The sequence below is a fragment of the Hippocampus bargibanti genome, linkage group LG05 (assembly GCF_051943395.1).
Source record: "Hippocampus bargibanti isolate YZ-2025 linkage group LG05, ASM5194339v1, whole genome shotgun sequence".
Lineage (NCBI taxonomy): Eukaryota > Metazoa > Chordata > Actinopteri > Syngnathiformes > Syngnathidae > Hippocampus > Hippocampus bargibanti.
Genome location: NC_142738.1, coordinates 27,681,294 through 27,705,410, shown reverse-complemented (window position 1 = coordinate 27,705,410; position 24,117 = coordinate 27,681,294). Strand labels below are relative to the sequence as shown.

The following is a 24,117-nucleotide window of genomic DNA, read 5'->3' as shown; positions in this document are numbered from 1 at the left end:
TTAAAATATTATGTAGACATCGATTTGTCTCTACGTGTGTATATTTTTTTTTATATATACGTATATATATGTATAGTATTTGTCTATTAATCGGATCGACGCCGACGACACGATGACGTATATCGACCAGGAAGTAGAGTCGCACGCATAAAGCATTTGCACGAGTGCGCCACACGATTACCGAATTTAACATTTCACATGTCGGTGAGTCTCCATCCACTAAATGGCACATTCTATACAAACTCTTTTCGACCGTTTTGTGTACTTTTATTTATTTGAACGTCGTCTCGCTGCTATGCCCGCAAAACGAATTAAAAATACAGTCGTTTAACCCGAACTGCCTGAACAAACGAACCCCACTCATGAAGAGTTCGAGTTTTAATTTCGTTCGAGTATCGCCTTTGGGAGTGGATGTACAATATTTTGCCAAGGTTATGCCACGAGGCATTTTTTTCGGCAACTCATTTTTGTTCGTGTTCTCCCAATTCAACCCATTTGAAACGTAAATGCTGAAAGTGTTTTTCCGTCGGCAGCAGTGCCATGTAACTAATTTTTCCACCCTTTGGTACTCACACACAATTGTCTTGTTTGAGAGTGATCAATGGCCTCCAGTATAAGTCATAATATATATATTATTTCAGTGAACCCCTCCCTTTTGTGAAACATGGCATTGCTGCAGTATTAAGGCCTGTGCCTTACTCTGGTGGTGCGTTCAGGGACTCAACTGGACATGGCTGGCAGGCTGAGCTTTGCAAACATCACTGCCTTGGCCCCCATGGTGCGTGTGGGCACGCTGCCTATGAGGTTACTGGCGCTGGACTACGGAGCTGACGTGGTCTACTGCGAGGTGAGGATGGAAAGTTCATCGGTCAAGGTCGAGGCCCGCTTGCTTCCGTCGTCCGTGTTTGTTGTTGAATTTTTTTGTCTTGTGTGGCAGGAGCTGATTGACATCAAGATGGTGCAGTGTCACAGGGTCGAAAATGGTGAGTGACGGGAATGGGTAGTGTAGCAGAGCATGTGTGTGTGTGTGTGTGTGTGTGTGTGTGTGTGTGTGTGTGTGTGTGTGTGTGTGTGTGTGTGTGTGTGCGTGCGTGCGTGTGTGTGTGTGTGTGTGTGTGTGTGTGTGTGTGTGTGTGTGTGTGTGTGTGTGTGTGTGTGTGTGTGTGTGTGTGTGTGTGTGTGTGTGTGTGTGTGAGACGGAATGTTTGCATTTGCAGAAGTTCTGCAGACGGTGGATTTTGTTGCTCCGGATGATCGTGTGATGTTCAGGACATGTGAAAAGGAGAAGCAGAAAGTCGTCTTCCAAATGGTTAGACAGGAAGTAACAAAAGACACACACACACGCGCTCCCGTAGATGTCACATGCTGGTGACATGTTGATTTTGTTGCAGGGTACGGCTGACCCGGACCGAGCCCTGGCCGTGGCCCGACTGGTGTGAGTTCTTGTCAATGACAGGGATGAGAAATTTCTGCCGATTGGCAGATTTCGGTCTTTTTCACGCTTTTTCACTGTTCATTTCCTGTTTCGGCGTGTTGGCCGAAAGCGCAATTATGATTGGATGATACTGACGTCGCTTAGCGGAAAGCGCCATTTTGATCAGATGATATTGACTAAGGTGCCGTTGAAGCGGACGAGTAAAAAAAAAAAAACACGATTGATTCGCCTTTGTAGAGAGAACAGGTTCTAATTTGAAAGATTCTAATTTGCAATGAAACAATACCATCAATGAAACAGTCGAATGTCAGTGGCACTTTGACAAGCGCATGCTAACGTTAGCATCAATATAATATATATAGTATATATATATAATATAATATACTGTACTTCTGTGAGATGCAGCAGAAAGCAAGCGTGCAAGCGAATGAGCAGTGTGCAGGCTAGTTCGCAGTAACTTTGCGTATGTACCCGGCAAATTGACTTTAATCTGATAGTTTGGCTGGATTTTTACCAATCATGAGGAACAGAAAACCATTCATATTAATGGTGAGTATTACCACAGTTATTTAAAAAAAAATATAAGCATTTTGTTGAAATTATTTATATATATATATATATATATATATATATATATATATATATATATATATATATATATATATATATAGTAAAGTCTCGTTATATCGATATTCAAGGGAGTCCGAAAAAATATCGATATAACCGGGACTATCGATATATCCGACCCTGTTTGCATGTAATTTTCTCCGTGCGTGCATAGAAATAGTATCGATATAACCGGGACTATCGATATATCCGATATCATATAACGAGACTTTACTGTATATCCACCATCCACCTTTTTTCAGACTTTTTTTCTCATTTGTCCATTCTCATCCATGCGATGAAAATTAAATGGACGCAAATGTTCCGAAAAAAACATGAATGTTGCGAATTTTTTTTTGAATATTCTGGAAAATAATAATAAACACTTGTGCAAATCTAAATTTTTCCCTGTCAATTACCAAAAGTTGATCAAAAATGGATGCGAATGTTCCGAAAAATGTTCAGAAATAATTACAATACCGTTTCAGGGAAAAGGACGTGGCAGCCATCGACGTCAACATGGGCTGCCCCAAAGAATATTCCACAAAGGTAAATTGAAGAACATCGGCAGGCGTTCGGCCCGGTCCAAAGGTCATTCTACCCCCCGCACTGTTAATATTCAATATTTTCAGTATTCAACATTTTTTTTCAGTCCACCTGTCAGTGATTTGTACTTCCTCTGTTGTAGGGCGGGATGGGCGCGGCTCTTCTGTCCGATCCAGACAAGGTTGAGGCTGTGAGTGTTGTTGGCTTGCACAAGGTCTCGCGTTGGTCCGGCGAAGATGAATTCATGAATAACTCATTTTCAAATTTGAATTCAAGAATAATGACAGTTTTTATGGTTGACGTGAGACAATTTGACATTTGGGTTTATGAAATTTCTGAAACTGAAGAAAGATAAATTATGAAATTTCATCAATGATGAAATTTCACAAGTTTAATTTTCTTTTGCGGGCCGAATAAAATGATGTGAGCTACCTAGCTCGATACATGAGCATGGAATTTCACAGGTTAGATTTGCTTTCCCGGGCCGAATAGAAAAAAAGCTCGCTAGCTCGTTCACTGGCTAGCTTGTTCTATAGCTATCTTGTTTGCTAGCTAGCGCGTTTGCTAGCTAGCTTGTATGCTAGCTAGTATGCTATCTCATTTGCTAGCTCGTTCGCTAGCTAGCAAGTGAGCTAGCTAGCTTCATAGATAAGCATGCAATTTCAGAAGTTAGATTTGCTTTGGCGGGCCGAATAATATGATATGGCGGGCCAGACCTTGACTTTGACACCTGTGATATAAGTGATTAGCTGAATTGAAAGAAAGCTAGCTCGTTTGCTCGCTAGCTTGTTCGTTAGCGAGCCAGTCAGCTAGTTAGATTGATAGATAAGCATTCAATTTCTGAAGTTAGATTTGCTTTTGAGGTCCGAATAAAATGGTTTGGCCCCAGTGCCCTGACTCTGTCACCTGTGATTTAAGTGATTAGCCAGCTAGCTGCATAGAAAAAAAGCTAGCTAGCTTGTTCGCTAGCTAGCAAGTGAGCTAGCTAGCTTGATAGATAAGCATTCAATTCCAGGAGTTAGATTTGTTTTTGCGGTCCGAATAAAATGCCATGGCGGGCCAGATTTGGCCCCCGGGTCTTGACTTGTACACCTGTGCCATAGATCCTCAAGAAGCTGGTCGGCGGAGTGTCTGTGCCCGTCACCTGTAAGATCAGGATTCTGCCCTCGGTAAAAATAAAGAACTGCCCCATTTATCACGTTTGTTTTTCCCCATCTTGTTTTCCCGTTTAGCTGTTTTTTTTTTTTTTGTTGTTGCAGCTGTCGGACACACTGGCGCTAGCGCGGCGCATCGAGAAGACTGGCGTGGCAGCCATCGCAGTACACGGCAGGTGAGCCGTCGGCAACGGGACCTTGGTGATGGCGTATGACTGATGTGCGGGGGGATTGTCATGGCGACTCTGGCAGGTTCAAGGAGGAGCGTCACGGGCATCCCGTCCACTGCGACTACATCGGCGCAGTGGCGCGAGCCGTCGCAATCCCCGTTATCGCCAAGTACGTTTGAAACTGCCTTTGACCCGGGTCCGCTGGCTTTGCGGCGCTCACGCGTGCCCGTCTGTGTTTTTCAGCGGAGGCTCTCTGGACCTGATCAGGAACCACAGCGACATCGAAGCCTTCAAGGAGGCCACGGGCGCCTCGTCCGTCATGTTGGCGCGGGCCGCCATGTGGAACCCGTCCATCTTTCGGCGCGTCGGGCCGCTTCCGCTACACGACGTCATGATCCACTACCTCAAATACGTCAGTGGGCTGAGCTTCAGAAATTTTGACGTTTTTTGAATGATGCCGTTTTGAGAAGGCGTCACGTGATGTTTGCAGGCCCTGCGCTACGACAACCACGCCTTTAACAGCAAGTACTGCTTGTGCCAGATGCTGAGGGACAAAGTCCAGTCGCTGCTGGGGAAACGCGTGCAGGCCGCGCAGAGCAACCGCCAACTCAGGTCTCTCCTCCTCTCCTCTCCCTCGTTCTCCCGGTCCTCTCTCTCTCTCTCTCTCTCTCTCTCTCTCTCTCTCTCTCTCTCTCTCTCTCTCTCTCTCTCTCTCTCTCTCTCTCTCTCTCTCTCTCTCTCTCTCTCTCTCTCTCTCTCTCTCTCTCTCTCTCTCTCTCTCTCTCTCTCTCTCTCTCTCTCTCTCTCTCTCTCTCTCTCTCTTTCTCTCTTTCTCTCTTCCTTTCTATCTCTCTATCTCTTTCTTTATCTCTCTCTCTCTCTGCGTGCGTGCGCGTGTGTGTTTTCCAGCGAAGCGTACGGCCTGGAGGACTTGTTCGAGGAGACGCAGACCAAACTAGAGGCTCGCCGCGACGCCCTTCTCAGTCCTGAGGAGCGGCAGGAGAGCAACGTCATCAACATGGACGGCGACATCACTACCATGGCCCTCAAATTTCAACCGTATGATACTTTTTGCAACACAAAAGCACAAAAAGCGAAAACGTCGAGTGGCTTCACTTGACGTCTTTTGTTTGTTTGCGCTTGGGCAGACGTGAATATCCTCCCCAACTCACGCCAAAGATGTTCCTTCTGGAGTGGAGCCGGCGACAAAAGATGGAGCAGCCGACGTACCAAACGGTAAACAAAGGCCATAAATGCCATCGGAATTCATCCTACTTTCAATCATTTTTTTTCCCAAAAATTGTGTCGGCGCCCCGTCCAGGTGCAACGTCCGCAGGACCGAGCCTTCCAGTCCACCGTGACCGTGGAGGACAGGAAGTACAGATCATCGCTCTGGTCAGTGAGCGCACAGACAAAACCTTTTTAAATTCAGTGATTTAAAAAAAAATACTGTTTGAACCTCCATTTTGAACAACTCAAGCTAGCTAGCGTTTAGAAATGAAGGAAAAGGGATGCCCATTTCATGGTAAGATCAGAGCATTGATGCAGACGTTATTTCAGACACTGTTTTATTATTATTATTATTATTATTATTATTATTATTATTATTATTATTTGCTAGCTATTTATCTATTAGCTATCTCGCTGGCTAGCTATCTAGCTTGCTATCTATTCACTATATAGCTATCTAGCTACCAGGCTAGCAATCTATTATCTGTCTATTAGCTATCTACCTAGCTTTCTATCTATTTGAGTGAACGCTGGTGCGTGGGGCTGCCGCTGCTCACCCACAGAAAAACATATCCTGTAAAGTAAACTTGAGTTTTGAAAGGCGCTTAGAAATTAAACGTATTATTATTATAATCATTATTATCAAATGGTAAGCAGTTTTACTTTATTTGAATGTTATGGTGCCGATGACCATTTTAGATTGGAGTTAGTGCGTTTGTTTACTTCCGGGTTGAGTGAATACTGGCGCCAATGGCTGGCGCTGCTCACCCGCAGGGAAAAAAAAACTGTTCTTATCCTATGCTCGCAAAGTGTCCTTGAGAGTTTTGATCGGCACTTATCAATGCAATTTATATATTATAAATGCAATGTATTATTTTTTGCTTATAAATGCCCGCCTGATTTTAAAATATTTTTTGCTTATGAAGGCAATTTTTTTGCTGATGCAATTGCCTTTTTGCTTATGCCTTTCGTGGCAAACGTCATGTCAAAAAAGGCAATTGCCTTTTTGGTCACAGTAATAATAATAATAAATTATAAATTATTTCAATAATAAAAAAAATATTTCAAGCGCCTTTCAAAGCTCTCAAGGACACTTTACAATCACAGACAAGCATAGGTACTATAATAAATAAACTACAATCACAAAATAGAATACAATAAATAAAATACAATTATAAATAGAAACAAGAGAAAAGGCTACACAGGAAATGCACTTTTAAATAGGTGGGCTTTGAGATGGGATTTGAAGGTGGGAAGAGAATCGATGTTACGAATGTTATGCAATTGCTAATGCATAAGCTGCCTGCCTGATTTTAAAATATTTTTGCTTCTAAATGCAAAAATGCATTTTGTTTAATAATGCCATTTCGACACGCCCCATGAGTGCTGCCTCCAGATTATAATTTTTTAAAATGGTTTATTACATGTAATGTCCGTCTGATACTGTCTTGAGTTTGTCTTCCTTGTATAAAACCTGTCTGATCCAGGCTAATTGTTTGCTGAAGCAGTCCTTCTAGGCCAGGGGTCTCAAACTCGCGGCCCGTGGGCCAACTGCGACCCCCGAAAGAATATTTTGCGGCCCGCCTTAAAGGACAACCGACGTCTCCGGACAAGTTGTGTCCATAATTTGTAAAATGGCTTCAAATGATTCCACCGCATATAGCTATAGTTTACGTTTTAAGACTTCCGCTGAATACTCCGGAAGTCTTGTTTTTGAGTTGGTGACGAGGCCTCACACTACGTCACTGAAGGAACACCTCTCAGCGAGGAAGGACATACCTTGCATTACCTCAATGCATTTTGCAATACTTTGTTTGGTCTGAAACTTCGTGTTTATCCGTGTTGATGGCGAAATTAGAAGGAAGACACATAAATAACGCGATGGTGAATCCTTGTGTGTGGCACCGAGCATGTATTTGATAGTCACTGACAAAAATTGTAAGGAATTAATCAGCCCGTTTCCACTGAGCTTTCCACGGAGCTTTGTCGTCCTCTTCTGCCTCTTTTCGGTGCTACCTCCCCCCCTCAAAATGACACGGAATAAATTATTTAATCTATTGCAAACATGTATGCGTTCCTCTTAAGAACTCTTTGAATCTTATTCATAACTGGATGAGTAACAAGAAAGCATATTCTCCGAATCTGAAGCCATTGTTTTGATTCTAGAGCAAGGCAAGACGTCTTACTGTGACACCACGAACATGGGGGCGGGACCTTCTGAAACTGGCCACTTCCGGTTTCAAATTGAAGTACTTTTTACACACTTTAAGTCATTTTTATTGGTGTTTTGCATTTGACTAAAAATATCATATTGCGTGTTTTGGGTATTTTAGATGCTACAAATGTTTTTCTGATGTCAGTTAGGAAACAAAAAAGTGACGTCGGTTGTCCTTTAATATGAAAGATTAATGTTAGTGCGGCCCGCATGATTGATATGAATGAAACTTGTGTGTGTGTGTGTGTGTGTGTGTGGAGCTGAACAAACCACGGTGGGGTCTTTCCATTTCCCAGCATGCAAGGCACTCCTGGATGCAGGCACACCATTCAGTGGTGAGAAGTGTGTAGAAGCCATTTTGGAGCTACAGAAGGAATTTGATCACAGATTTGCAGACTTCAAGACGCACAAAGCCACATTTCAAATTTTTGCGGACCCATTCTCTTTTGATGTGCAAAATGCCCCTCCTGTGTTCCAAATGGAGCTCTGTGACCTACAGTGCAACTCTGCACTCAAAGCCAAGTTCAGGGATGTGAATGGAGAAGCAGACAAGCTTGGGCAATTTTTGAGAGAGTTAACCCACAGCTTCCCTGAACTTTCCCGAATATTGAAGCGGACCATGTGTCTTTTTGGGAGCACATACATATGTGAAAAGCTCTTCTCCACCTGTATCTACCCCGGATGACGTTTCTTACTGATGTCACAACGTTTATTGTGAAACACTTGGAACACCGTGAAAACTAGAAAGAACATTGAAACGACAACATTACAATAAGTTCGACAAAACATTCAGTCAATCAGGAAATTAATAACATACCGTGTGCACCTTATTAACCGAAAGTAGATAACGTTGACGTAGAATTGAGACTGTCGTTCTCTATCTAGCAGTTGCTCTGCTTCTGTCTCTCTCGATTTAGTCTCGTTCTGTCTGTCTCGCCTTGCCCGCTTTTATCGAAACACATGACACAGAAGCAGAAGTGATAATGACAAAACAAAGTATCGAAGACAATTTTTAGAAAAACACATATAAAGGTTCACATAGAAATGGTAAACACTTTTACAAAACAAGTCCAAATGAATTATATTTTTGTTGTCATGGCAACCGACAAGATACCCGCCTGGTACACTCCCGCCAAATTACTCTTGAAATAACATTCATAAACAAAATAACTTGTGCACTTCAAAATAATCAGTAATTCACCATTGTGCTGATGTATGGATCTTTGAACGATGGACACATTCTTCCTAACTTTGATTTTCTTATCTAAACGGTTAGCAACACAAACGTGGAATCGTTTTCCTTCATTGTTAATGTTTCCTAGAACCACTTGAGAGTCAGTACAGAAGTATTCATCATCTATTTTGACTTCTAACTCCTCCCTTAACATCCTGCTCACGGTTGCTGGGGACACTGCGGCACTTAACTTTAGTCTTGGTATGGTGAGTATTTTCGTTGGAGCTACTCTCACTTTGCCAATGACAAAGGAGCAGTTCACCTTATCTTTGCTCAATAGCCTAATGCAACTACACTGACCATACCCTTGGCTGCAAGCGTCAGAAAAGTGGTGAAGCTCAACTCTCTGTGCCTTGCCAAACCCGTTTGGTATAAAACATGTTTTTTGTGTCTTTTTCACCTTCTTTGTGTCTGCAAAATCAGACCCAAGGGTTTTAATGTGGGCTGATGGTGTTAAGGGCGGTAATTCTTTGACAGACACTCGAAAACAAAGTCCAGTCACATCTCCTGCCTCCGTACATTGTGCTGCTCTTCCCACGATACTCCAGCCAAGATCAGTTTTGACAGCATAAGGCTCGTCACCTCCAATTATGACTTTTCCTGGGATCAAGGCTCTGGAGCAGTCATAGCCGATTAATAGTCCAACTCCACAATGCATTGGAGGGCGTATCTCCGGAGTTATGTCGACAAGATGTTTCCACGAAGAGGCTGTTTTGCGGGTAGGAATATGTGTCCGGTCAAGAGGTATGAACTCTCGTGTGTAGGCTGGAGGTAGGTCGATGGAAATATTTGTAGAAAATCCTCTTACTTGAACAAGTCCACAAACGCTTTCACTTTTTACGACTGAGTTCTTTCCCATCATTGTGGAGAGTTTCAGTTGAACTGGGTCCATGTCGACCCACAGCTTTGCACATAATTCTTGATCAACAAACGTGTGGCTGCTTTGTGTGTCCAAGAGCGCATATGCTAGGACTTCCATATCAGTTGCATGAGGTGATGAGATCCAGACAGGCACAATCATTGATGTACACTGACCACCACTTACATTGAGAAAGCAAGATAATGAGCATGTGCTTTCTTCGGTGGTGTTTTGTGTTGAAGGTGTCTTTGTTGGAGAACGATCTTCATGTAATGCGGTCGGATGACAGTGCTCTCTTTCTACATTGCTTGGAACTGTGACCTTGTCTCAGACATGCAAAACAGATTATTTTGGAAGACGTATGTTCTCCTTTCTTCTGAAGACATTCTCATGAGCTTCTTACATTTATGTAGAGTGTGTTCTTCCCCACAGCATATACATAATGCCTGAAATTGTTTTCATTTGTTGCTTTGTGTTATAGATTTATGGGTCTGGGATTTTCAACTTTGTAGCAAATGTGTTTGCTTTTAAGTCCCTACCTCCTTTTACTGTCATTTCAGTAGATTGTCTCAAGGCGTATAGAGATGACACTGGATTGCAAGCAATGCGTGCTTCTTTTGATATAAACGACATAAAGTTATGGAAACTTGGATAATCTTGACCTTCGTCTAGCTGCTCTGTAACGTGACGGTTCAACCTGGATGTCACGCAATCTGGTAGTTTTAGCAGTATTTTTTGGTTCTTCTCACAGTCGTTCAAAACTTGCAAACCCTTTGTGTGGCATAGCATTATTACATGTTTGCAGGGATACGTCTGTGTAAGCTCTCAGTCGTACAGGAGTGGTCCATCGATGAGAAGGTTTCTTCAGCCGTCATCTGTACAATTTTGAAGGTTTCCGAAATCTTCAAAATTGTACAGATGACGGCTGAAGAAACCTTCTCATCGATGTTTGCAGGAAGTCACTGAATTCTCTTAATTTGGTGTATTCCTTCCCACCAATCTTTGGCCATCTATTGAGCTTTTCTCTGAACAATGAAGGAATTACCATATCTGGTGTTGAGTCGATCCCATTCTTGTTGATAGGCTTCTTCATCTCTTCGATAAAAGCTGCCTTCCAGACAAGATTTCGCCTCCCCTGCTATGTACCTTTGTAAATACCATCTATCAGCAGGATTTGAGTACCGCCTCTCTATTAAAGCTTTGAAGCTTGTACTCCGCTCAATAAAATTCAGAGGATCTCCTGAGAATACTGCAGGCTCTGGGTTTGGAAGACGACTCAGAGCTAGTGATTTCTGTAATGTTTGAACCAATGTCTCAGCGGTTTATGGCATGGGTCATGGTGGTGGAAAGGAAATGTATAATTCTCTTTGGTATGAATGGGGATATTGGTGACATATCGTTCTTTCATTTCCTCTTCCTCAAACACACCTGACTTTGCCTTCATGACTTTGATGTCTCAAATTTTCAAGCTTTTTCAACCGCTGACGTTGAGCTTCAACAGCCTCCTCCATTTCAATCTCGCTTCCTTTGCAGCCAATAGAGCCGCCATTTCGGCCCTCTTGACTGAAATGCTAGGTGACTCGGACGTGTGCTCCGAGTGGTTGACACTGGGTGTTCTAAGCTTGGAGACAGTGGAACCATATATGGACTTGGCATATTCATTGTCGCGCAGCACCTGCATTTTTTTTGTTTTTCTGCCATATCATCGAAATCACCTTCATCTTCTTTTAGGCGGTTTTGGGTTCTAATTCTTGTTTCTCATCTGTTTCGGTGTTCAACGAAGTTCTGTGATGAAATACCAGCGAGGACAATAGATGGTGAACAAAAAAACTACTTTATTCTCATGAAACAAAAAGAGAACATATCTCGTCTGAAGCACGGAGCGAAGAACACACAGAAGGGCAAGAAGAACAAAAAGCACAAAGCCCGCCCGCTCAGACTAGTTTTGAAAGTACACAGCAGCGATCTGTTGTCCAATCAGCTAAGGACAAGTATTGGAAGTCACACAGCAGCGATCTGTTGTCCAATCAGCTACGGACAAGTATGTTGGGAGAACATTTAGACTGAAAGTTGATACTTGTTACATTCTGCTTTCACAACTATTCAACTAATAAGCTTCATAATTCTATGTATACTAAAGTAAACATGCAATAACATAATATGTACTAAGCTAAAAATGGAATAACATGTTTACTAATCTAAGCATGAAATTGTTGCGCTCTCCACTATAGTAAGGGAGCTACGGTGTTGTGGGATGCAGAAAAAAACCACAAGACAAGCAATGTGATACGTCTTGACTCAACAGTGGTTTACTTCGAATGCCCCGATCTAATGCAAACGTATGCGCACAACAATTTCCGGTCCAACGATCTAAATCGGTCCGACACGAAACACTAACCGAAGCAGGCGTTCCATGTTTAAATAAACATTTTCGATATATATCATTTGTAAACCAATAGAACTACGTGAATGTAACCAAAATAGGAAATAAGATAATTTACAACCTGTCACATACTCCCCCTCGAAATAGATGTTGTCCCCAACATATGTACTAGTAAATACATAAATGCGCTGGACGATGTGCCCAAAACAATGACGCACGGTATTATGAACTGCATCCAAATATGAACTATAATAATGAACAATTCACAGACTGGAACTCTTTTCATACATTCCGTTTTACTTATACTTGGCTCATCGGGGTCTTCTTGTTTCCATCTCACTGTTCTATTAAACAGAAGTGTCGATTAACCATTTCTGTAGTATTTCGTGGCATAATAGGGGTGTGCGCCATACATCCAAGGCATTGTCTGTTCACCATAACATGGTACTGTCCCTACATTGTAACAAGATGGCGTACCAAGGCTATCACACGTGAATACCTTGGGTCTCCTGTGTTCTCGTCGTGGCCGTTGATTTCCCCCAATATCAGGATTACTGGGGGGTGGCTGGGGAAAAGGGGGACACACTGTCACAGGTGGATCATTTTCCGGACCAATGTTGCCCTCCTGAGATTGGTCAACTTCCGCAGCTCCCGGCTCCGTCCCCGGCAGTTCATTCCCCAGTTGATTGTCATCATGGTGGGTTGTCTCCACAAAGCTCACATCCCGCGGTTCTGGTGAGTCTAGTCGGGTGCTCTGGCGATGCAACACTGCATAATACTCATCCTCCTCATCATCCTCTTCCGGACCCATTTCCGGCATCTTGTTCGGTCGTTGCCGAGCGGACTTTTCCTTGGACTGGGACTGTAGTGAAGTCTCTAATGGCAAATGATCACACGGCAGCAAGAGATTGCGGTGGAGTATCCTAGATCTGCCCTTCCCCCTCTCAGGTTTCAGCTCATAAACTGGAATGTCTTGGCTGACTTGACGAACCACTGTATGAACAACATCCTCCCAGTGGTTTCTCAGTTTGCCTGAACCTCCGCGTGGGGTTAAGTTTCGAACCAGAACACGATCACCGGGCAACAGGGTAGAATACTTTAGTTTACTGTCATATAGTCTCTTACTCCTGGCAGCAGCTTTGTTGTTATTTTCTTGCGTGATCACATACGCTTCCTCCATGCCCTGTTTCCACTTCTTCACATAGTCCTTCTGGTTGGTGTCACCCTGGTTAGAGTCTGGATTCAAACTAAACAACATATCAACTGGCAAACGTGGTGAACGTCCATAAAGTAAGTAAAAAGGTGAAAACCCTGTCACCTCACTTTTGGTACAGTTGTAAGCATAAACGAGTTTGTTTAGTGAGTCTTTCCAGTTACTCTTTTGTTTCTCTGTCAATGTCTTTAACATCTGGATCAGTGTTCGATTAAATCGTTCAACCTGTCCATTTCCCTGTGGATGGTAGGGGGTTGTCCTTGAACCCGCAACCCCACAATATTCCTTCAGTTGAGCAAAAAGTTGATTTTCAAATTCACCACCCTGATCATGGTGAATTCGAAGGGGGAACCCAAACTTTAAAGCATAGTCATTAAAGATTTTGTTTGCCGCTGTTTTGCCAGATTTGGACGTTGTAGCATAAACTTGAGCGAAACGTGTAAAATGGTCTACTAGCATAAGCACGTATTCATAACCACCCTTACATTTGTCAAGATGCAAAAAGTCAACGGAGACAAGTTCAAAAGGCAGAGTAGTCACAATATTAGTGAGAGGGGCTCTGGTCTCACGGTTGGGCTTTTTGTGTTTTAGGCACACACACTCTCTCAGTACATAGTCCTCTATTTCTTTTTGCATAAAGGGCCAGTAAAAACGATCCCTTACAAGGGAAAGAGTCCTTTCTACACCATGGTGGCCCATTTCATCATGCAGCTCTTTTAACACTGTCACCTTGGGTTTTTCAGGAAGCAGTAGTTGGGTTCTGTTTGCCGTTTTTCTGTACAAAACACCTCTGTCATTAAAGTGTAGCTTGTCCCATTCCCTCACAAGACAAACAACTTGAGGACAATGCTTTCTTAGTTCAGTACCTAGCGGTTTCGTCTCCGCCAGTTTGTATCTAATAATATGTCCTATAATGGGGTCAGTCTCTTGATCTAGCTTGATCTGTCCAACAGTCAATGGGGCTATCGGTGTGTTTAGTGACACCTCGGCACACGTAGCTGAGATTCCCATAGACCAAGCTGCACTAGACTTGTTCTGTTGGTCAACCGCTTGTACGGCAGCACTCACAGCATCATATGACATTTCTTTTGTACATCCTTCCATATATGTTACCATATCAAGGGGCATTCTAGATAAACTGTCTGCATCAACATTTTCCTTACCGGGACGATATTTAACAGTAAAATTAAAATCAGAATGTTCTGCGACCCACCTGCACCCAGTTGCATTTAACTTAGCAGTCGACAGTACATAAGTGAGTGGATTATTGTCACTATACACAGTGAAGAATCGTGCATAGTACAAATAATCACGAAACTTGTCTGTGATCGCCCACTTAAGCGCCAAAAATTCCAACTTGCCCGAGTGTAAGTTATAATTCTTCTCAGCTGCAGTTAATGTCCGAGAGCCATAGGCTATCACGCGAAGTTTGCCATTTTGTCTTTGGTACAACACAGCACCTAAACCCCGGTTAGAGGCATCTGTATGCAAAATGAAAGGATGCGCGAAGTCAGGAAAACCTAAAACTGGTGGTTGAACTAAACAGTCTATTAGCTGCTCTAACACTGACAGATGCTCATCACTCCACTCAATACGTGTGTTGGAAGACATACTGTTATGTCTCACTTTCCATTTTTTTCTTTGATGCTGCTGAGTCTCAACATTCAGAGGGGCTTTAAGCAAAGCATACAAGGGACTAGCGATACAAGAGAAATCTTTGATGTATTGCCTATAATAGCTTAATAGTCCCAAAATGGCTCGAAGCTCACCGACAGTGCCTGGCTGCTTGTTTTTCAGGGCACGCACTGCTGCTGTATCTGCCGGGTCCATTCGGCTCCCCTCAGCAGAGACAATCCTGCCGAGGTACCTCACTTCCGGCTTGAAGAGGTGACACTTTCGGGCTTTGAGTTTTATTCCATTTTCCCTGAGACGTCGCAACACTCGTCTGACGTCCTCAACGTGGTTGTCAAATGTCCCGCTGAAAACAAGAATGTCATCAAGATAGGGGACACATATTTCGTCCCGTAACCCCTCCAGACATTGTTCCATACACCGCTGGAACGCTGCTGGTGCATTCATGAGTCCAAACGGAATTCGAATCCATTCATAAAGGCCCCAAGGGGTCACGAAGGCGGTCAGGTGTCGGCTCCCTTTGGACATGAACCCCTGGTGGTATGCTTTGCCTTGGTCCAGCAGCGAGAAGATGGTGTTACCCTCAAGGCTATCCACCACGTCCTGTACCCGTGGGATGGGGTGCCGGTCAGGGTGTGTTTTCCGGTTCAGCTCTCTGTAATCAATACATAAGCGCAGTGTACCATCTTTTTTCCTGACACAGACGACAGGGGATGAGTAGGAGGAAGTGGACTTTTCCACCCACCCCTGCGCTATCAAGTCCTGTAAATAGTCTTTCACCTCTCTGTACATTGGCTTTGGGACAGACATATATGTCTTTGAAACGGGCTCAGTGTCTTTCATCAAAATGTCCATTTGTAGGTTTTCCACACACCCTATGTCGTCGTCCGATTTTGAAAATGATGCCGATTCCTCTCTCAACATCTGCTGAACGGTCTTCCTTTTATCTTCGTCCAAATGAGAAAGGTCAATTGGGGGGTCCCACTGCTCACTGAGAGCGATGGTGGTATTCTGAACATGGACCTCATTGACAACCGCTGAAGGAAGGTCCCTTTTAAATATGTTAGCTGGGTAGACAGACCCTACTGACTGCACTGTACCAATAATAGCCTTCACTGGAAACCTAATATCATGATTAGTAGGGTTCTGGACACTAACAACTATCCTACGGATGGAACCTGCCTTTACTGAGACCAACGAGTCACAAAGCTCGAGGCCATCTGGCCACTGTGGGTTTTCACTTGGCTCAAAAACCAATGTAACATCTTCCTTAAAGGGCTTAGCCTGTAGTTTGCAATGACATTAAACCCTATGATAGGACACTGTTGCTGGTCACCTTTTAGTACTAATACTGGTACAAGTAGCCCTGGATCATTAGCACCAAGTTTAAATGGTATCTCAAGCCATCCTACATAAGGCATATCCGTTCCATTAGCTGCCACAATATTGAGAGTGTTATCAGGGTCAATAAGCTCATTCACATTTTTCAATGACACATCAGGTAAGTTTGTTTGTTTCCATAACTCATCTACAGCACACACCTGGGACCCCGAGTCCCAGAGTGCTTCAACCCTTTTGTTACCCAAAAAGCACAGAATAAGACATTTCTTTCCCACTAACTCCCTGACCGAAGGTAATTTGCCACACTGTTTCTTATCTGTACGCTCGACAAATGACTGCTTATGTCTCTTCTGAACGGGGCCACATGTGTGGGGCTTACATTCCATTTTCATAGCACCACTGTAACACTGGGACCTATCTGTCTCTGTGGTCACACCATGTCCCACTGGGGTAACCCTTTCTAGTTTAAAGCATGGTTCCTAGCTGAGTTCTGTGCTTTGCAGCCTGCTCTGAAATGTTCACTACTTCCACATTTAAAACAGTGCTGACAATATTCTTCACCTGTCTGAATACAAGAATAACACCTGGGCTGAGGGCGACGGGGCATGTAGTACTGCTGAGGGGCGAACCGCTGCTGGAACTGTGCTGCCCCCCTCATCGGCCTGGGGCCTGGTGCTAGGTGGTACTGCTGAAGAGCTGATGGGGAGTGCTGGGTGTAGTAGTGCCTGGCTGGTGGATCTACCTGATATTGTGAAGGTGGAGTGAAGGCGACCTGTTCAGGGTAGTGGTCAGGCAGGCGTTCAGGTCCTCCGCTGGTGGGCTGAGAAGTGGCTGTTGGTTTCTGAATAGTCTCTTTGATCTGGGACACTTCTGCACGCAGCTCTTTTAACAGCATCATCTCTGACCTCATCTCTTTGATCTCTGAAAGGAGTTCATTCGGCACAGTAACAGTATTCTGCTTTAAGACTGTCTTCTTCCCAATCGGGACTGGTGTGTCATCTAACTGGACAGTGTTCAGCGTTGTCACCCGTGCAGCAGCAGTTTTCTTTTTTTCCTGTCGCTCTTTTTCATTTGCACATGCCATGTTTAATTTTTCTAACAGTACTTCATCTGATGTGGTGGTTAGCAGGAGGACAGGTTGCATGTCACTCTTTACATTGTCACTCTGTAACCCCGTCAGAACTGTGTGCAGGAATAAACTCTGGACCAACGTGGGATCATACTTCACCCCTGATTCGGCTTCTTGAGATGCAAAAAGAATCCTTTGACGAAGATCCATTGCACGCAGTAGAAATTTCTGTGGGGACTCTTTATTAGTCTGCACTTCCGATGAGAGCTGCTTGTACAACTCAGTGGCTCCTCTCTCTTGATAGTGAGATCGGAGAATCCGTCGTAAAGAAGGTAGGGTAAGATTTTCTTTCCCTTCCAGGTAGCTTCTCAACTGCAGACCTGGTGTTATGGCACGAACCACTGCATCGATGATCTCATCCCCCTGGTAGCCTTTACTGAGCCCACTTTCTATCTGTCTGACCAAATTAGGAAATGTGAGTTTATCTTTTTGTCCGAGTTCACCTATTTGTCCAGATATTTTGAAATCTTTGCGCCAGGGGGCAGTGTCTGGGGGCACTATGCTTCTCTTTCGCACTGCATCCCGACCTTTTTCACTTGGTTTGGCTATTCCTAGTTCAAAATCTTTTATACTTTCAATCAAGTCCTTTACACGTAGCAAATCTGACATTCCTCCATCTTCTAGCTCTAATTCAGCTCTTTCAATGTAGGTTGACACAATATTAATTAGTTGGCCTCGAGTCTTTCCTGTAAGTTGCTCTCTTTCCAATCCAGATATTTGGATTTCAGCACATAACTCTGACAACTGTTGAAAATTCAGTCCAAATAACTTGCCTTTGATGTCCAACTGTAATTCCTCTAACGCCATTTTCGAGAGGGTAGACGCAGTTCAACTGGCCGGATTCACTTCAAAGTCTTCCAGTGCCCTCTAGTGGTGGCTGTACGCACAGAGATGCAACCAGAGCACATGTAGAAACAAACCAGTAAACGGCGACGCCACTCCGACTGGGTTGATTGGGGATATTCGGCGCGAGCTTCTACCCACGGCGAGTAGACAACACTCGAACGCAAATATCCCAGCGGTGCCTCCAAAATGTTGCGCTCTCCACTATAGTAAGGGAGATACGGTGTTGTGGGATCCAGAAAAAAACTACAAGACAAGCAATGTGATACGTCTTGACTCAACAGTGGTTTACTTCGAATGCCCCGATCTAATGCAAACGTATGCGCACAACAATTTCCGGTCCAACGATCTAAATCGGTCCGACACGAAACACTAACCGAAGCAGGCGTTCCATGTTTAAATAAACATTTTCGATATATATCATTTGTAAACCAATAGAACTACGCGAATGTAACCAAAATAGGAAATAAGATAATTTACAACATGTTTACTAATCTAAGCATGAAATAACATATATTTACCAATGTGCATAACCACTCTATCAGTCCCTCCTGTTGCACATTTAAACATTAGTACATACATTTCAAAACGGTTTTCATGCGTGCATGTCATACTAACTGCACGGGGTACCATTCTTTATATTTTACTTTACTTTATCTTATCTTATCGTATCTTATCTTATACCATGGAGGAGGCGAAAAACCTCTGTCATAACTTTACTGCTGTGATATACAACCTCTCCATTTGCGAGAGTCTTAAAGGTAAATTCAATTCAATCAAAAATTTGACGAGGAAAATTCCTTCTCGGCTCTCCGTTTCTTTTTTGGTTGGAGCAACCACACCCTGGCCATGGTTTACAATTCCTAGCTACAACACAGCATCCCCTTAACGCATTTGTTGATAAAAAAACCTTTGCGTAGTTCACCTGAGAATTAATTATCATATTCATTAGCGTTGCTCTTAAGCATGCAATAATACTAAGAAAATAAGTACAATCACAAACGCGATAGATTTTTCCTGAAAGGCTGGAGGTTTCTCCCCCCGGTCCCCTTGACAGTGCGCCACGAGAAGCGTTGGATACGCTCCAAAAGCGAGTCCAGTTGTTTGATGATCGACACCGGGTATCCCCTCCTCGCCATTTCCTCCGTCGCCTGTCCCGCCGATTTATATAGCACAGTTCTCTCCTAATAGAAGACAGAGCCTGGTCGGGAACGGCTTCTGGAACCGGATTTTCTTCTCCTTTAGAATCGCTTTTGCCTTGGTATATTGTCTCTGTTTTTTTTTAGGACGTCAGGTGCATAATCGTGATCTAAATTGACATGTTTCCCAAGGTATTCGAATCCTCTCTTTTGCCAGGCTAATCGCAGCATTTCTTCTTTCATTCTGTAGCTGGACAACTTGACGACGGTGGACCTCGGCGGTGCCTCTCCAGACGGTTTTGGCATTAGGGTGGGATGGGCTCTTTCAAACGTTTCAAATGATGGGCTCATAGTTCAAATGTGGCCGGGAGATCCAAGCGCTCCCGTTCTTCTTATCCTATGCCTGTAAAGTGTCCTTTAGAATGTTTAGAAAGGCGCTCATAAATGCAATTTATTATTATTATAAAACCAACACACCCTCCCCAAGGTCAAGGTTTGTTTTTTTACCTTTGACCTTGCGAACTTGTGACCTTTCCAGGGAGAAGTCCAAGAAATTTGCTGAGCAGGCGTCTGCCGTGGTTTGTCTTCGCTGTCTGGGAATTCCGGAAGGCCAAATCGGCACGGGAAGTGACGCCTGGCCTCAGAAAAGGAAAATGGAGAACAACAACGATGAAGAGAAGAGGAAAAAATGAACGATGGAGGATGACAAAAACGGGACACGTAGAACTGATACTGTTTTGACGTTATTTTTTTATCACAATCAACTGGGCGACCGGAAGATATTTTGGGTTGTCGTCCATGATTTGAAACTCGCACTCAACTGAGGATTTTGATTTGATCTCGGGATCTTGAGGCAAATCGCTTTTCAATTTGGAACTTTTGAAGCTTTGGCCCGCAAAGTGCACCTGCAGTCAACAGAGGGCCACATTGTTTTTTTTTTAATCGTTTTTGAAGTTCAAATGCTGTAACACGTGTTTGCTGCATGTTATTTTCTTCAACTCTACTGTCCTATTTCATTATTATTTTTGTCATTAATAGGAAAAAGAAGCTCAGATGTAATATAAAAAAACTTCCATTTCGACCCAATCTTCCAGAGTTTCGAAAAACTACAGAGTCCTTTGGCAACACAAAATTCCTACTTATTTCAAACCGATAAACACTTTAAGGCAAAAATTAGTGCATCCAAAAGATAGGCTGCCAAATGAAAAACAAACTAATGTAGTTTATTCAATACATTGTAAGAATGAAAATTGTAAAGAGCAGTACATTGGGGAGACTAAACAAATTCTCAGACTTTATCAACATCACAGGGATAATAGTCGTGGGCCTCAATCGGCAGTACATATGCACCTAAAAGCTAGCATCCACTCATTTGATGACAATGAGGTTAAAATCTTAGCAAAAGAACATAGATGGTTTGAAAGGGGAGTAAAAGAAGCGATTTTCATAAAACAACTAAATCCGTCATTAAACCGGTTTGGTGGGGTGAAGTTCAATTTGGATCGTTCATACAATAGCCTGCTTAGGCAACATAGGATTAGTAATGCATTGCACAATGCATTTTGCGGTATTTTGTTTAGTCTGAAAACTTCGTGTTGATCCGTGTTGATGGCGAAATTAGAAGGAAAACATAACGCGATGGTGAATCGTGTCTTGCACCAAGGCAAGGCAAGGCGTCTTGGCGTGGCGTCACGAACAAGGGCGTGGGACCTTCTGAAACTGGCCATTTCCGGATTCATTTTGAAGTCATTTTTATTGGTGTTTTTCATTTAACTAAAAATATCTGCCTGCCTTGGGTATTTTAGATGCTATAAAACGTTTTTTCTTATGTCAGTGGGGGAAAAATGGTGTCGGTTGTCCTTTAAATGTAGTGTGTACAAACCTCATAGCACAGTAAGTACACTACAACCCAATTTATTAACTGTCTTTCAAATGTGAAAAATATCCCTGATCAGTTAATAAATTTGTCTCAAGGAATATGCAAGATATGGCGTTTACATACTATTTCGCAGATACTTGGAGGAGGAAATGGAAAGAGAATAAAATAACATGCACTGTGATTTATCAAGATTGCGTCTGTTTTTAATAAGTTTCCATCAAAGAGCCAAAGTTAAAAATATGAACATTTATTGAAAAATGGAATCACTTTCAACATTCAAAACATATTATTACACAACGAAATATTCAAGCTCAATAATACCTACGTGTGTTAAATTCCGCAAAATCATGGATGGTTTGTCCTGACTGCGCGCACTTCAAACTCTCCAGTGACGCCCTCGCCTTCACGCACAAACAATACATAGGCAGACAGACATAGGCTACCTGCAGTTGAAATTTGCATACTCGGCACGGCAGCCAATCAGAAGCCTGCTTCTCACTTCCGGACTTTCGCAAACGTCCTAAGGTCGTGCATTTGCATATCAAAGTCAGCTTTATTGTCAAATATGCTAATATGCATGACATACAGCACAGATGAAATTACTGTCCTCTCGAACCCAGCATGCAAGGTACTTATAATTACTTAACAAACATAAACATGAAAACGCCAATTTGCCGGGAGAGGGGAGCCGCTGCGTGTTCACGCGCCGCCATCTTGGGGGAAAAAAAAAATATATCATATCATTTTCCAAAATAGATGCACAGAACCTCAGCCCAGAAAAAAAGATTCAAAAGAAGCTAACAACATATGTGACGCTACAAAGCATAAATTTACATTAAACCGTGGCTGTAAACTGTACGCGACAAAGGGGTTTAGTGGCTTGTAGCAAGCAATGTAAATGTTGCATTATGCACCATGATGACAAATGACTACTGCAGCAAAATCTACACTAGATTTGTTGTACATTATACTCTTTCATAACTGCCTCAGTTTCAGTGCAGATCAAACAGACACACTTCCCCTTGAATTCTTTGAAGAAATATTAGCTCTCCCACTGTGTCTGAAATGGGCCTTTTATTGTGGAGCAACTGCCTTGATCAACAGGAGCTTCCCCTGGTGTTAAAATTTAGAAGTGCGGGCAAAATTTGAAGTGCGGGCCATATTCCATTCTGTTTATAAAATTTCTTGCGGGCCAATTAAAAATGGACTGCGGGCCGCAGTTGGCCCGCCCGCCGTACTTTGAACACCCCTGGTCTAAACTATCAGTAAGACTTTAGTTTGCTGGCGAAGTTTCTTGGATAAGAAGCGAAATGTCCGACACCTTCAAAGAAATACAGATGACGCTGATGACCGTCATCAGAAAGTGAAAGCGATATAGACGGTGCGTTCCTATTTTCGGGATTTTGCACATTCGCTGCAATTTATCAAAGTGGATGTGAGCATTAGAAATGTAGCGAACGATCTTTATTCGATTATGTTCCTCCACGCTCTATTTGTTAAAAATGAATGTAGTCGGATCGCGAAATATCATAACAATATCGAGTTTTTGGAATGAAGTTATATGAGGAGATTCCAGCGTGTCGTCTTTTGTTAACTTCCGGAAGGCAGAAAGCCTTCCAACACAACGATTGTTATCGAGTGCTACCATTGTTTTGTGAGCTATGCGTTTCATTTTCGGTTTAGATTAATGAAAGTCTTCGCATTTAGTACAATGGTGATATCATGCGTGGTTGTATAAGACCTCAGCCATGTTAACTCCTGATAATTCAAAGAAAAGGTATCAGCGAGCACAGCGTCGGGAAGATGACAGGCAGACGACAGCAAGGATCCAGCAAGAAACGAATAATGCTGCTTCAATTCTCCTGGGACCATATAACTGTACCAGTAACATTGATCAGGAAGAAACATGTTAAAAATTTCAAGATTCTAAGTACAGTGAGACCTCAACTTACGAACGCCTTATAATACGGACTTTTCATCATACGAACGTCAAATTTATGAATATTAAGCCTCATAATAAGAACTATTTTCATATTACAAACTTCGGTGGAAGTGTGTATACATAAATACATAATCTTCTGCGGAAGAACATGAAAGCACACGACCTTCGGCTCTGGCGGAGTGATCTTCGGGCAACTGAACAGCGCTCCAGCCGACGCTACTTTGCACACCCCCTCTCATTGAATGCACACGTCCATCGCCTCCTTGCAGCTTTTTTTCTTATACTTTTACGATTATGGCACCGAAAAAAAACCACCACAGGCTCGTGTTCAGCCCAAGAAGAAACAATAAAATCACGTCGCTGAGAAGAAGGAGATAATTGAACAACACGAACGACGTGTGCGTTTGTGTGATTTAGCGACAGAGCGCGGCTATGCTAAGTCCACCATCGCTACCATCCTTCGCAACAAAGAAGCTATCAAAGGTGCTTCTGTTGCAAAAGGTGTTTCCATGCTCTTTAAGCGACGGTCTCGGGCAATCGAAGAAGTTGAAAAACTTCTGTTAATTTGGATTCACGAAAAGCAGCTATCCGGCGACAGCGTGAGTAAAGCTATTTTATGGGAGGAAGCACGGCTAATTCACGCCGATATCGCCATGCGCCAACCTGGAAGTTCGGCGCTTATTCAGGATTTTAAAGCCCGTAACGGTTCGAGAACATCTGAGGGCGAGGAGGAGAAGGCAATGTTGGCAAAGTGGAATGATGTGCAGGCTTTTACCGAACAGTTCCATCCAGAAAAGACTGGCTATGACAATCATCAACATGAACGATAATGTGATGCCTCAGCCTCGTAACACCTTACAAGTCAGAATGCAACAGGTGTCAATTAAGGTTTTTAATCAGCAGAAAGGATGAGGAGTCTCCAAAGAAGCAAAGAGAAGCCACACCAGAGGTTAAGTTACCAACAGTCCTTCTGTGACTCTCCTTCCATAAGCCATCAATGACCATCAAAAAGGTAATACAGCTTTATTTTACAGCACAGTTTATTTCTTTAATTACAGTCCTCATGTAATGCGCTTCTCTTTCCAAACAGCAAGTCCCTTTGACCTTCGACCTGCAACGCCATTAAATCAAGTCATCAATGACCATCACAAATGTAAATAAAGTGAC

General features: G+C 43.0%; 1 protein-coding gene across 8 annotated transcripts; it reads left to right on the top strand.

Moving 5' to 3' along the window:
• The first annotated feature begins 116 nt into the window (after nucleotides 1-116).
• Nucleotides 117-21,189, top strand: dus2 (dihydrouridine synthase 2). 8 transcript variants are annotated; one of them, XR_016115106.1, is made up of 18 exons: nucleotides 117-204; nucleotides 717-847; nucleotides 938-983; nucleotides 1,218-1,309; nucleotides 1,392-1,435; nucleotides 2,530-2,590; nucleotides 2,730-2,777; nucleotides 3,691-3,756; nucleotides 3,847-3,917; nucleotides 3,994-4,080; nucleotides 4,155-4,323; nucleotides 4,402-4,523; nucleotides 4,821-4,970; nucleotides 5,060-5,147; nucleotides 5,233-5,306; nucleotides 14,843-14,908; nucleotides 17,448-17,562; nucleotides 19,668-19,791. XR_016115106.1 is itself a non-coding variant. In XM_088997560.1 (18 exons), exons 2-17 carry the CDS (start codon nucleotides 731-733, stop codon nucleotides 19,390-19,392), a joined length of 1,338 nt encoding a protein of 445 aa, XP_088853686.1. In that variant the 5' UTR covers nucleotides 117-204; nucleotides 717-730; the 3' UTR covers nucleotides 19,393-19,439; nucleotides 19,668-19,797. The 8 variants fall into 8 exon arrangements, 6 of the variants coding, with proteins under 6 accessions (XP_088853686.1, XP_088853683.1, XP_088853681.1 ...); XR_016115105.1 differs by having other exon boundaries at nucleotides 14,843-14,932; XM_088997560.1 differs by lacking the exon at nucleotides 17,448-17,562 and adding an exon at nucleotides 19,380-19,439 and having other exon boundaries at nucleotides 14,843-14,932; nucleotides 19,668-19,797.
• Nucleotides 21,190-24,117: the final 2,928 nt, after the last annotated feature.

Bases quoted from the DNA above. Each gene is read 5' to 3' on its own strand.
- dus2 (XM_088997555.1), top strand. From the start codon at position 731: ATGGCTGGCAGGCTGAGCTTTGCAAACATCACTGCCTTGGCCCCCATG. The intron at 1,310-1,391 runs GTTAGACAGGAA...ATTTTGTTGCAG, and splicing joins AGAAAGTCGTCTTCCAAATG to GGTACGGCTGACCCGGACCG. The intron at 4,081-4,154 runs GTACGTTTGAAA...TGTGTTTTTCAG, and splicing joins GCAATCCCCGTTATCGCCAA to CGGAGGCTCTCTGGACCTGA.